General features: G+C 37.5%; 1 protein-coding gene across 1 annotated transcript in view; it reads right to left on the bottom strand.

The window, feature by feature from the left end:
• The window catches only part of ADGRV1 (adhesion G protein-coupled receptor V1), a 552089-nt gene that overhangs the window by 509748 nt on the left and 28524 nt on the right, over positions 1–13817 (bottom strand). The window contains exons 6-9 of the mRNA XM_012802802.2: positions 13466–13579; positions 10220–10785; positions 9600–9870; positions 8809–9138 (exon numbers count right to left, since the gene is read on the bottom strand). Of these exons, the coding sequence (XP_012658256.2) occupies positions 8809–9138; positions 9600–9870; positions 10220–10785; positions 13466–13579 (1281 nt within the window). The remainder of the gene's footprint in view (positions 1–8808; positions 9139–9599; positions 9871–10219; positions 10786–13465; positions 13580–13817) is intronic.

Raw genomic sequence — 13817 nt, 5'->3', positions numbered from 1 at the left:
TTTAACAGACATCTACAGAACATTTCATCTTTACAAAACTGAATACACATTCTTTTCATCAGCCCATGGAACATACTCCAAAATTGATCACATCTTAGGTCACAAGTCTAACCTCAGCAAATTTAAAAGAATAGAAATTATTCCTTGTATTTTCTCAGCCTCATCATAGAATAAGAGTTGAACAATAGGAATCTGCATACTCATATAAAAACATGAGAATATTTATGAAAACTAAATAACCTCATGCTGAATGATAGCTGGGTCACAGAAGAGATTAAGAAGGAAATTACCAAATTTTTAGAACAAATCAATAATGAAGACACAAATTACCAGAACGTCTAGGATACCGCAAAGGCAGTCCTAAGAGGGAAATTTATAGTGTTGCAAGCCTTTCTCAAAAGAATGGAAAGAGAAGAAGTCAACAAACTAATAGGACATCTTAAGCACCTGGAAAAGGAAGAACATTCCAACCCCAAACCCAGCAGAAGAAAAGAAATAACCAAAATTAAAGCAGAATTAAAGGAAAGTGAAAATAAAATAATACAACAGATCTATCAAAAAGTTGGTTTTTTGAAAAGGTCAATAAAACAGATAAACCTTTGGCTAACCTAGCCAGAAATAAAAGAATAAAATCCCTAATTTCATCAATCATAAATGATAAAGACCAAATAACAACAGACTACTCAAATTTAAAAAATCTTTAATGAATATTAGAAAAATTCGGAAGTATGAAAATATGAAGGAAGGAAATGGACCAATACTTGGAAACGCACCACCTTCCTAGACTTACCTTTGAGTACTACTTAAACTGTTAAGTACCTATATTACTTAACCTTTTCCAAAACATAGAAAAAGAAGGAATACTTCCCAACATATTCTATGAAGCAAATATCACCATGATCACCAAACCAGGAAAAGACCCAACAAGAAAAGAAAATTATAGACCAATATCTCTAATGAATATTGATGCAAAAATATTCAATAAGATCCTAGCAAACAGCATCCAGCAACACATCAAACAAATTATACATCATGACCAGGTGGGTTTCATCCAAGGGCCCCAAAGATGGTTTAATATACGTAAATTTATAAATATAATGCATGACACATAAACAAAATAAAAAACAAAAACCACATGATTCTCTCAATTGATGCAGAATAAGCTTTTGATAATATCCAGCATACTTCCTTGATCAGAACACTTAAGAAAATAAGTATAGAAGAGACATTTCTTAAACTGATAGAGGCCATCTACAGCAAACCCACAGCCAATATCGTATTGAATGGAGTAAAACTAAAATCATTTCCACTCAGATCAGGAACCAGCCAAGGTTGCCCATTGTCTCCATTGCTTTTTTGAACATTGTAGTGGAAGTCTTAGCCATCACAATCAGGCAAGAGAAGGCAATCAAAGGTATCCAAATAGAATCAGAGGAGATCAGACTGTCACTCTTCACAGATGATATGATTATATGTCTGGAAAACCCCAGGGACTCAACTAAAAAACTCCTAGAAGTGATCAAGCAATACAGCAGCATCTCAGGATACAAAATCAATACTCACAAATCTGTAGCCTTTATATATACCAACAATAGCCAAGGTGAAAAAACAATCAAGGACTCTATTCCCTTTACAATAGTGTCAAAGAAGATGAAATATATGGGAGTATACCTAACAAAGGACATGAAAGACCTCTAAAAAGAGAACTATGAAACTCTGAAAAAAGAAATAGCTGAAGAGTTAACAAATGGAAAAACATACCATGCTCATGGCTGGGAATAATCAACATTGTTAAAATGTCCACACTACCCAAAGCAATCTACAGATTTAATGCAATCCCTATTAAAGCATCTCTGTCATATTTTAAACATCTGGAAAAATTAGTACTTTGTTTTATATGGAAACAGAAAAAAACCTCAAATAGCCAAGACATTACTCAGAAATAAAAACAAATCAGGAGGAATCATGCTACCAGATTTTAGACTATGGTATAAATCTGTAGTGATCAAAACAGCATGGTACTGGCACAAAAAATAGCAAGGTAGATGTATGGTACAGAAATGAAAACTGAGAGACGAACCCAGACATTCATTTGATCTTTGACAAGCCTATCAAAAATATAAATTGAGGGAAAGATTCCTTATTTAACAAATAGTGCTGGGTGAATTGGCTGGCGACTTGTACAAGACTAAAACTGGACCTACACCTTTCTCCTCTAACAAAAATTGACTCCCACTGGTTAAATTTAAGACATGAAACTATAAAAATTCTTAGAGAGAGTGCAGGGGAAACACTTGAAAAAAATGGCCTGGGAGAATACTTAATGAGGAGAACCCCCCCCCCAAAACAATTGAAGCAACATCAAAAATACATTACTGGGATCTGATCAAACTAAAAAGCTTCTGGACAGACAAGAACACAGTAAATAAAGCAAGCAGACAGCCCTCAGAATGGGAGAGAATTTTTGCAGTTATATTTCTGACAAAGGTCTAATAACTATAATCTACAGAAAACTCAAACTTATTATAATAATAAAAGAACAAGTGATCCCATTTCATTGTGGCCAAGAGACATGATCAGAAGCTTCTCTGAAGAAGACAGGCACATGGTCTACAGACACATGAAAAAATATTCATTATCATTAATCATCAGAGAAATGCAAACCAAAACCACTGTGAGATATCATCTAACTCCAGTAAGAGTAGCCCACATCACAAAATCCCAAAACTACAGATGTTGGCGTGGATGTGGAGAAAAGGGAACACTTCTACACTGTTGGTGGGAATGCAAGCTAGTGTATTCCTTTTGGAAAGAAGTTTGGAGAACACTCAGGGATCTAAATGTAGACCTGCTGTTTGATCTTGCAATTCCTCTACTAGGTGTATATCCAAAAGACCAAAAATCACTTTTCAAAAAAGATATTTGCACCAGATTGTTCACTGCACCTCAATTCATAATTGCCAAATCATGGAAGAAGCCCAAGTGCCCATCAACCCATTAATGGATTAATAAATCATGGTATATGTATACCATGGAATACTATGCAGCATTAAAAAAAGATGGAGACTTTACCTCTTTTATATTTACATGGATGGAGTTCGAAAATATTCTTCTTAGTAAAGTATCTCAGGAATGGAAAAAATATAATCCAATGTACTCAGTACTACTATGAAACCAATTTATAATTATTCACATTTTCATATGAAAGATGAATCACAACTATAGCCCGGGATGAAGGAGGGAATATGAGGGGATAGACCAGGAAGGGGGAGGTTTCGATAGAGGGAGAGACTATACTTAAGGTGGGACTATACTTAAGGAGCATATTGCAAGAGAACAAGTCAAAACTATCAAGTATAGAACCCAAATGTCTTAACACTGTGATTAAGTAAATGAGGTGAAAGCTATGTTAATTAGTAGGATGTTAGTACTCCAATTTGTACAAATAATCAACACATTGAATCCCACAAAGGCATAAATGTATTCATGATCTATGTATATATAACAATAAAAAAATAATAATAATTTGCTTCTCATACAAGTTGTAGCCTATGTGAGAAAGGAGAACTGAATAATGCCTGATGGAGGGACAAAAAACCCTTCAACATCTATTAATGAGGACGTTCTGTGCCCTCAGGGCACCAGAGCAGTGAAAACAATTGAGCACTAACACCAAAACCAACCAAAACAAATGATCTCCATTAAATTCTGAAACTCCACTTAGCAAATTACATCCCAGAGATCCTTGAAATTTGGGAAATGCTCCCGAGTATGAACTCATGAAATCAGAGCATATTTCCTTACTGACAGTATCAACTTTTAAAAGTGAACAAGCAGATGGGTATTATGGCTCATACCTGTAAACCTAGCACTTTGTGAGGCCAAGGTAAGAAGATCATTTGAGGACAAGAGTTCAAGAGCAGCATGAGTAAGAGCAAGAACCTGTCTCTACAGAAAACAGAAACTTTACTCAGAAGTAGTGGCACATAGCTATAATCTCAGCTACTCAGGAGGTTGAAGTAGGAGGATCATTGAGCCCAGGAGTTAGAGGCTGCAGTGAGCTATGATGCCATCACTGCACTCCAGCCTGGGCAACAGAGTGAGACCCTATTTCAAAAAATAAAAATAAAAAAGCCAACAAGTTATGACATGTTTTCATATAAAGCAGCAGTTCTCAACCTGTGGGTAACAGGGTAACAGTGAAAATACATCCTGCATATCAGATATTTACATTATGATTCATAACAGTAGCAAAATTACAGTTATGAAGTAGCAACAAAAATAATGTTATAGTTGGGGGTCACCAGAACATGAGGACCTGTATTAAAGGGTCGCGGCATTAGGAAGCATTAGGAAGGTTGAGAACCACTGATATAAAGCCAAACAAATACAGCATTTTGGCTTTTATTTTAATTTGTAAACATATCTCTAAATGTGCACTGGTGGCAACATTGGAGTTGTTTGAACTTCATGCTCACAAGGACCCGGGTCACAGGCTGGGCCATGTGCTCTGCTCTACTGGACAGATCCAGATCCCCTGCCACACAGCTAGTCATCTCCCAAGAGCACGCCATGAGCATGTGTCTCCCAGGAGGAAATGGACCCAACAGTGGCTAAAGCCACGTTGTACATGTCCATCTCTCAAAGAAAAATTCACGGGTCCTCCAGAAAATGGGTTAACCTCACAGACAAAAGCAAGGATCACTTGAAAATCTGCAGCCACTTGGCGGAGACACAACCAAATAACAATTGTAGCAGTCCAGCCATGACACGCAGTGGGTTTACTTCCTTGTGGCCTGGTAATGCAAAGAGACTGGAGAATTATTAGTAGGAATTATAGAAGATTAACATAGAGAAATAATAGATACAAACAAAGAGATCGGTTTACAAGCAGCAGGGCTCAGGAGACGGCACACACTTTGTGAGATTCCCAGTATGCCGGCCTGAGTTTCAGGCTAGCTCTGTATTTATTTCATACATCAGTGTAACAATTATAAATCTCATGAAGGCAAGACAAACAATCCCGCCATGGCTCTTGCTGTGCTTGCATTCCTACTAACTAGACTAACTCCACAGCTGATTACATTAATTACATGGATTTACTTGTTACCCTTTACTGCTTCAAAGTATAATGGTCTTAATGTAAACAAAGTCTTGATAAGGAAGCCAGAAGCCAACTAAAGGACCAAATCCTGACCAGCAGTCACACCCCACAGCTGTGATATTTTAATACTCTGACAGCCTTACGTCCAAACAGATGGACTTCTCTGGGCCAATCAAGGTGACAGAAAAAAGGAGATCTTTCTTCTCCTTATCTGGTCCAGAGGAAGTCTTCCTAAGTTGGACAAAGTTTAAAGAACTCCCATTCTTAACTCCCAAAAACCACTCCCTCAGAGCACATAGTCTTGCCCTGGCAGAAAGCAGCTTCAAGGCCTCCAGCAGCGGCCACAGCTGCAAGGCGAGGGGGGATATACAAACGCCAGGCTGCAGAATATTAAAGTGACAGGACCTCACACTTTGTGCTCAGAGCCAGGAAAATGGGCCCAAATCGATTCCTCATAACAGTCTCTCTTTATCTAGACTCTGTTCCCTATTCCTAATAATATTTCTAATCTACTAACAATTAATAATTGAGTATTAGTTTGAAACTTACAAAATCAATATTACTAGCAATGCAACTGCATCAAGATATGACTCCTCCCTTCGGTATTCCCGAATGCACCCTTCAAACAAGGATAATAATAACAATAAAAATGAAGATGAGAGTCTCCTGCCAGTAGTGACAAAGATTTTAGAGAATATGGCCAAGGCCTCCCTCTATGTAGGCATATCACAGGAAGGCATTCCCTACACACTGACAAACCCGACGTCCCTATTTCAGGTCACCCTTTAGGCCTCTTGGCCAAGAATCCACACAAGCTGCACAAACAGCACAAGCACAAGTTGTGGCTCAACTAAAAAAAAGCCAACAAGCTTTTTAACTTGATCAGATCCCAGTAATATATTTTTGGTGTTGCTTCAGTGGAAATGGGAGAAGATTTTTGCAGGTTATGTTTCCAACAAAGGTCTGATAAGTAGAATCTACAAAGAACTCAAATTAATTAATAAAAAAAGAAAACAACCCCATTTCTTTGTGGGCAAGAGGCTTAAATAGAAACTTCTCTGATGACAGGCGAATGGCCAACAAGCATGTGAAAAAATGCTCATTGTCTTTAATCATCAGAGAAATGCATATCAAAACCACTTTGAGATATCACCTAACTCCAATAAGATTAGCCCACATCCCAAAATCCCAAAACTATGGGATGCTGGGGAGAGATGTGGAAAGAAGGGAACACTTCTACACTGCTGGTGGGAAAACTAATATGGCCTTTTTGGAAAGAAGGATGGAGAATTCTCAAGGAATTAAAAGTCAACCTACTGTTTGAGCCTGCAATATCATTACTAGGTATCTATCCAGATGAATAAAAATCATTTTACAACAAAGACATCTACACCAGAATGTTTACTAAAGCCCAATTCATAAAATCCAAGTCATGAAAGCAGCCTAAATGCCCATCAATCCATAAATGAATAAACAAATTGTGGTATATGTATACTATGGAATACCAGGCAGCCAGAAAAAGATGGAGACTTTACATCTTTTATGTTTACCTGGATGGAGCTGAAACATATTCTTCTTAGTAAAGTATCTCAAGAATGAGGGGAAAAAGTATCAATGTACTCAATACTATTATAAAACCACATTCACGTGAATGATAAAACACAAATACAGTCCAGAAAGAAGGAGGGGAGAGGATAGAGAAGACAGGGGAGGGAGGAGGGGGAGTGGGGGGAGAGTATTTGTCAGGATCTCACCTAATGTGCACAATGCAAGGGTACATTTCAAAACAACAGAGAGTATATTATAAATGTCTTGCCACAAAAAAAAAGTAAGTGAGGTGATGGTTATGTAAATTAGTTTGATTTAAGCATTCCACATTGTAGATCAAATAATCACATTGTATCCCATAAATGTATACAGTTATGATTTAATAACAATTAAGTTTTAAAAACTTAAAAATAAAAAACCAAAAGTCTTCAGGATGAAAGAGGGCATCCCACCAAGTGCTGAGCAAGACATGATAGTTCTGTGAAATTCAGAACACCAAGGAGCATTTGTAAAAAGCTTCCAGAGATAAAGAGCACGTTACTGGAAAGGCAAATCATTTCCTTCCCTTCAAATTTCTCATCAGCAACTCTGGAAGCTTAAAGACAATAACCTTCCAAGCACTATAGAAGAAATTATTGTAATCTAGAAATATCTACCATCTCAAACTATCAACATGAGTATGAAACTTTACATTTTCAGTTGCTTAAAAGCTTAAACAGTTGACCTAGCCTACATCCTGTCTGCACATCTTTTAAGGATAGATATACCACAACAAAACTGAAACAGAACCTAAGGTAAGAAAAGCAAAAGATCAAGAATAGTCAGGAGCTCAAGTGAAACTGCCCCAAGCAACAGGCGCAAACAGTACAGAAAGCAGTTAGTACAACCAAATTCAACATTCAGCATGTACAGGAAGACAGCTCAGAGATCTCAATAATGAAGAGGAGGTGACAAGCAGAAAAGTGACAGTTATTAGCTCAGACAAAACAATAAATCATAAAACAAAGTCCAGGCAAAAATATGAAGCAAATTTAAATGTGGCATGATATAGAGAAATTAATGAATAACATATTTCGTATGATACATCCTTCAGGTGGCAAAATGTATGGTGATATAATATTTTGGCTCTTTATTGATCACTTATACTACCTCACTCTATATTAAGTTTATTTACATAATTAAAATTTGATAAGCATCCATTTTGCTTTCTAATTTTCAGAACCAGCTGATTGATACATGAAAAATAGTATCACAAATAAAGACAGCCATTTTAAAATTTGACAATAAAAATAATGTGTCAGTTAACAGAACTAAGGAAATAAAAGATATAAAATGGAAGGATATGCTATGGGGCCTATACTTCTCATTAAATAGGTGAAAGTTCTGAAATTCAACTCCATGCCATAGCACAGTAGTTAGGGCACCGGCCACATACACCAAGGCGGGCAAATTCAAACCTGGCCCGAGCCTGCTAAACAACTGCAATAAAAAAAATAACCAGGCATTGTGGTGGGCACCTGTAGTCCTAGCTACTTAGGAGGCTGAGGCAAGAGAATCATTTAAGCCCAAGAGTTAGAGGTTGCTGTGAGCTGTGACACCACAACACTCTACTGAGGGTGACATAGTGACACTCTGTCTCAAAAAAAAAAAAAAGAAAGTTCTGAAATTCTATCTATAGTTAGTAGACAAATAAACCAATTTTGAGTATATTATTTAAAAGTAGCTATAAAATTTTTTATACTGCCCTTAATATTTTCCCGAAATACCAATTGTGCAAAACATATTTATTCTACAAACCCCATTCTTGTGTCACATTTTCCCAAATCAACTCAAAAAAATGTTGAACCTCTCTCTTTCCCAGTGCCCCTATAACACTTTGAAACTTACTGCATTACATCATTCATCACAGTCTAATATTCCATGTCTGATGAGTATCACCTGATTAAAATACTAACTTGGGTAGAACCCTTGCCTTGTTCATCATTATATACCTTAGAAGTGGGCATAGTTTCACTTTAGCCTCCCTAAACAGCTTTTAGTAACAAATAGTAGCATCCAAAATTCAAATGAAGGCAAAATAAGAGTTAACTCTCTCCCTTTGATAATTATGCTTGCAGTTTAAACTGAAATTGCTATTATTTCAATCATTAAATTACCTGTACTAGAAAGTGGGCTCCATTTTGAAGGAATGCATCATTTCTTATTGGTAATTTTGTAGTGACTTGAGTTTCTTGTTCTGGAAAAATGAGGCCATTTCTCCCGGACGTATTTAAGATGCCTTCTTTTGCTCGCAGGGGGTCCACAGCTCCGGTGGGGATATAGAGGGCAGAGTAAAGCATCCTCACATCTCCTTTGGCTCCACCTAGTCTTGCAAAACTCAAGGATAGATATCGTTCACCTGGGCTGCTTTCGATCTTCTGGTTTTCCAGAGGAAAAAATGTTATCAAGCCATAAACATCATCACTGTCCTGAATGTAGAACAAAAGCTGCAGATAAAGGAATAAAACTGTAAAGTACAGAATTCTCACACCTGAGATTGTCAAACTCTGTATTGTTCATGTTATTCTGATTTTAATATTTAATTATAAATCATGTCTTAAAATGATGATTTCTTGTCTATAATAGAGCAAAAGATGAACCAAAAAACAGGCACAGCATTAAGCAAGAAAAACCATCATTTCTGAAGCCTGTCACATCAACTAGATATAAATTTGATTTGCAGAATCAAATTGTTTGGTTCTTCTATAGCACAGAAACATTCAAACAAACAAAAAAGCCAGGCATGGTGGCTTGCAGCTGTCATCCCAGCAATTCAGGAGGCTGAGTCAGAAGGAACACCTGAGGCTGGTAGTTTGAGACCAGGCTGGGGAACATAATGAGACCTCTGGCTCTACAAAAATAACCTTACATAAAAAGAAACATTCACAAGTAATGCAGGACAGATTACCTCTGCTGGTTCACTCACTTCTGCACCACCTTGTATTGTATGAGGCAGAATCTGAAGTAGATAAGCTTCTGCCTCCTCGGGAAGGTCATCGTTAACGACAGCCAGAGGAATTGACGCCAACATCTGCCCTTGTGCAAAATGGAGAACTCCAGAACTCGGTCTGATGTCTGCAGTTACTGGGGAGGGATCACTGCTGTTCCGTGTCAACACCCAGTTCACAGAGACATTCCCATGGGTGCCACCATTTCTAACCACTGTAATTTCTTCAAATCTAGAATTTTTTTTAAGAAATACATATTGTTACACAACAATATATACACTCATTTCCCTCAGATAGGCCTTCCCAATGCCAAGTTGGCCATCAGACACCTGTAAAAGCAGAACCACATCACAATCATTGTTTTTAATACAAAGAGAGACGTATGTGAAAGTGTCCTATAAAACTACCATGAAGTGAATTCCCTTGGATGATTGAATCACACTCAAAATAAGAAAACAGGGAAGCCACGATAGGGAAAATAATGCACTCACTCTCATCATCCGTCACTGTGCCCAACACTGCAAGCATTAAATCTTGGTAACATTAAAGTAATGAACAGCAGCTTTAAAGTAAATCATACCTCGATACCATATCCTCATCAATTATAACTGTCCTTTCAAACAAGATACTGTTGAATGAGAGGACTCCATAGGGCTTGTCATTTGGCTTAATGGTGACCTGCACAGTGGACGGGCTTGTGAGCACAGCGTCTCCCTGTAAGGTCTCTTTCAGTAACGTGATGTGAAATGATTCAGCAATTTCTGGTATGGTGTCATCAACTATTTGAAATTTCAGCTGAGTTTCATGAACGAAAGGTGGAAAAACAATGGTTGTGTTCAGCTGAAGATCAATGAAGTCCGAGTTCTGTTGGGCATGAGCTGTGGAATTCCCAGTCACGACAGCGTAACTGACGCAAACTTCATATTCGTCAGATCCGATCAGATTTCCACTGCTGTCCTTTCCACGGACTACTGGAATTACAAGTATGTGGTCTTCCTCAGGGACCAAATAAACATTCTGAATGAATCTCACGGGACTATCATTTTTCTTAATGATGATCTCAACTGAATTCCTGGAGGTGTTGATCTCAGCTCCTCCTTCCACACTTTTTAGTTGAACCAAAAATATCTCATCATTTTCTGGCACCTGTCAACACAGTGGCAAAACATCAATGGCCAGAACACCTGCAAAGACACTGAAGTATGACAAGTCTCACCTCAGTACAATTACATAGAAATAAAAATTCTGCAACTAAGGAAGCAAATGGAGAGACTTGTTTAGCCTCTAATTACTAAAATGCTTTCCAAGGGTAAATAATATATTTTAAATAAGGAAGGAAAAGTTAACAAAGCAATGGGATATTAAGGTAATAAACCACAGTCACGTCTTTCACCCTAAACCAGTCTTTAGATAACTCCAACAATTAAACAGTAAACACAGACATAAATTCTTTCAATTTTATTGGTTTGGTAGAGTCAGAAGCACCATTCAAGGTATAATACTACATGGATGCTCATCGAAGTTTTGAATTACACAAAAATCAAAAAGCATAAAATCCACATGGATGGAAATGAAATGAATGAAGCCCCCCCCAGCAACACGATAAGATGAGCAAGCTGAAACTTGCACAGGTGAATCAGAAAGGACACCGTCGACTATTTCCCAGAAGTGAAATAATGGACCATAACACAGTCTGTCTCAAAATTTTCATAGTAACCTACATATCTAAGAATCTGGAAAGTATATTAAACATCACATCAAAATTGTTAGTTTTTAACCATGTGAATTATTCCTGCTTCTCCTCAATGGGCTTCTAATTCAGCAGCTAAACACGTGGCACTGCCATGCAATTTCCAACACACATATCCTGACTCCCTAGAAAACGTGGTGTTAAGAGTCACCAGGAGGCAGGGTGTGGTGGCTCAGTCCTGTAATCCTAGCACTTTGGGAGGCTGAGTTGGGAGGATTGCTTTAAACCCAGGAGTGAAGACCAGCCTGAGCAACATAGTGAGACCTCATCTCTACAACAAATAAAAATGTTAGGTGGCTTGCACCTGTAATCCTAGCACTCTAGGAGGCTGATGCGGGTGGCTTGCCTGAGCTCACAGGTTCGAGACCAGCCTGACCCAGAGCGAGACCTCATCTCTAAAAATAGCTAGGCACTGTGGCAGCTACTGGGGAGGCTGAGGCAAGGGGATCACTTAAGCCCAAGAGTCTACGGTTGCTGTTAGCTGTGATATCACTGCACTCTACCAAGGGACTCTGTCTCAAAAAAAATATTAAAAAAAATATATTAGCCAGCCGTGGTGGTGCACACCTATAGTCCAGCTACTGGGGAGGCTAAGGCAGGAAGAGTGCTTGACTGCACTCTAGCCTGGGCAGCAGAGTAAGTCTGCATCTCAAAAAAAAAGAAAAAAGGGAAGAAAAAAATTAGAGTCACTACTAGGCAAAATTAAGCTAAAGTCTTTTGTTATTTGTTTGTTTGGTAGCTGCACAGAAATCCTGGAATTCATCTCCGCTGTGCTGTCTAAGTTTTTCATTCGCCATAAATTCTATTTTATAATTAAAGTGAAAAAATACATATGTTTATAGCAACATAAAAAAGAAAGCTATTTATCTCAAAAATTAAAATGCTATTATTTGACTGATGATCTTTTATATTTATAATCAAAATGTGTAACTAATCATCTCCTCAAATAATAGCTATTTCAATGTTCTGATATCTTAAAAGTTTCTGTAGGCTTCCAGAACCAGGGAAATTAAATTTATCAATACTATCAAATATTTCACTTTTTCAAGATAAATACTCTTTTCTAATAAGGTCTTCTAATGTCTATTTTTCCTTTTCTTGGGGTTTCTTTTGATTTCCTTTCAGAAATGTTATAGAAGGGTATAGGGAGAACTACAAATCCCTTAGATTCTTCTATTAAAAAGTCATGTTTTGGCTCGGCGCCCATGCTCAGTGGTTACAGTGCAAGCCACATAAACTGAGGCTGGTGAGTTCTAACCCAGCCTGGGCCTGCAACCATGACAACTGCAACAAAAAATAGCCCAGTGTTGTGGCAGGAGCCTGTAGTCCCAGCTACTTGGGAGGCTGAGGCAAGAGAATCACTTAAGCCCAGGAGTTTGAGGTTGCTGTGAGCTGTGACATCACAGCACTCTACCCAGGGCAACAAAGTAAGACTCTGTCACAAACAAACAAAAAAATACAATAAATAAATAAAAGTCATGTTTTCTCTTGCTTAGGTCATGGGGGTGGAGGTATCCTTGTCCTCTACTACTGAGATTAATTCTTTCCTTAGTGATTAAACCAGCTATGCTATATATTTCAACCCTTTGTAGATTCAATGTGAAATTTTTGAAAATAATAAAAAGTTTGTCATGAATGTGAACATTTAAAATATCCACACTAGAGTACTGATTGCAGGAGAATTTTCTTCAGTCTTATAATAAAATATCTATTTTGAGTTGGTACTATTCTTATTCAAAACTGAAATTACTAACAAAAGTCTATCACCAGAGTAAACAAAATGTTTAAATTTTTGTATTATGTGTTGTTGCCAGCTACATTTAGGTTTTCAGTTCTTAGACATGATATTTAATGTGAGTTAAGTAAGGTAAATAATAATATGTACTCTGAAATAGTCAGCTATTTATAGCTAAAGTATGATTGGCTACCGGCTACCACCTGCTAACTTTACATAGCATGATGTTTTGGAATATTTTAAAATGCTGAACCCAAGTGAACACTCAACATAAAGTTTTCTGATGTGTCTGTAACACAGACAAAGTCCTTGTTACACTGAAGCATTTAACATTAACCCACCTCATCATCAAGTACTGTCAAATTATAAATTACTGTCGCTCTGCCAGGGAGAAAGGTGATATTTCCTTTAACTGGACTCAAATCTTCTTCTGGGGGATTTGGGCCACCCTCTACCTGCAAAGAAACACACAGTTCCATCAGTGGATACCAAATATTTCACAATATTGAGAAAGCATGCTTGTGATGCCAGCTGACAAAAATCAGAAAATTAATTAAAGATGTTTTGCAAGATTTATACTAACCTGTAGATAACTCCGCCCTTCTAATTGGCAGTCAGAACTTATAATGTAATTATACATCTTGACTATAATTGCATTAAACTATGTGGTTTTTAAGACCTCTCTATTTTGGG

The sequence above is a fragment of the Otolemur garnettii genome, unplaced genomic scaffold, assembly GCF_000181295.1.
Source record: "Otolemur garnettii isolate 467f Iridium unplaced genomic scaffold, OtoGar3 scaffold00017, whole genome shotgun sequence".
Taxonomy (NCBI): domain Eukaryota; kingdom Metazoa; phylum Chordata; class Mammalia; order Primates; family Galagidae; genus Otolemur; species Otolemur garnettii.
Note: the sequence above shows the minus strand (reverse complement) of the source record. Positions and strands in the feature narration are given on the sequence as shown.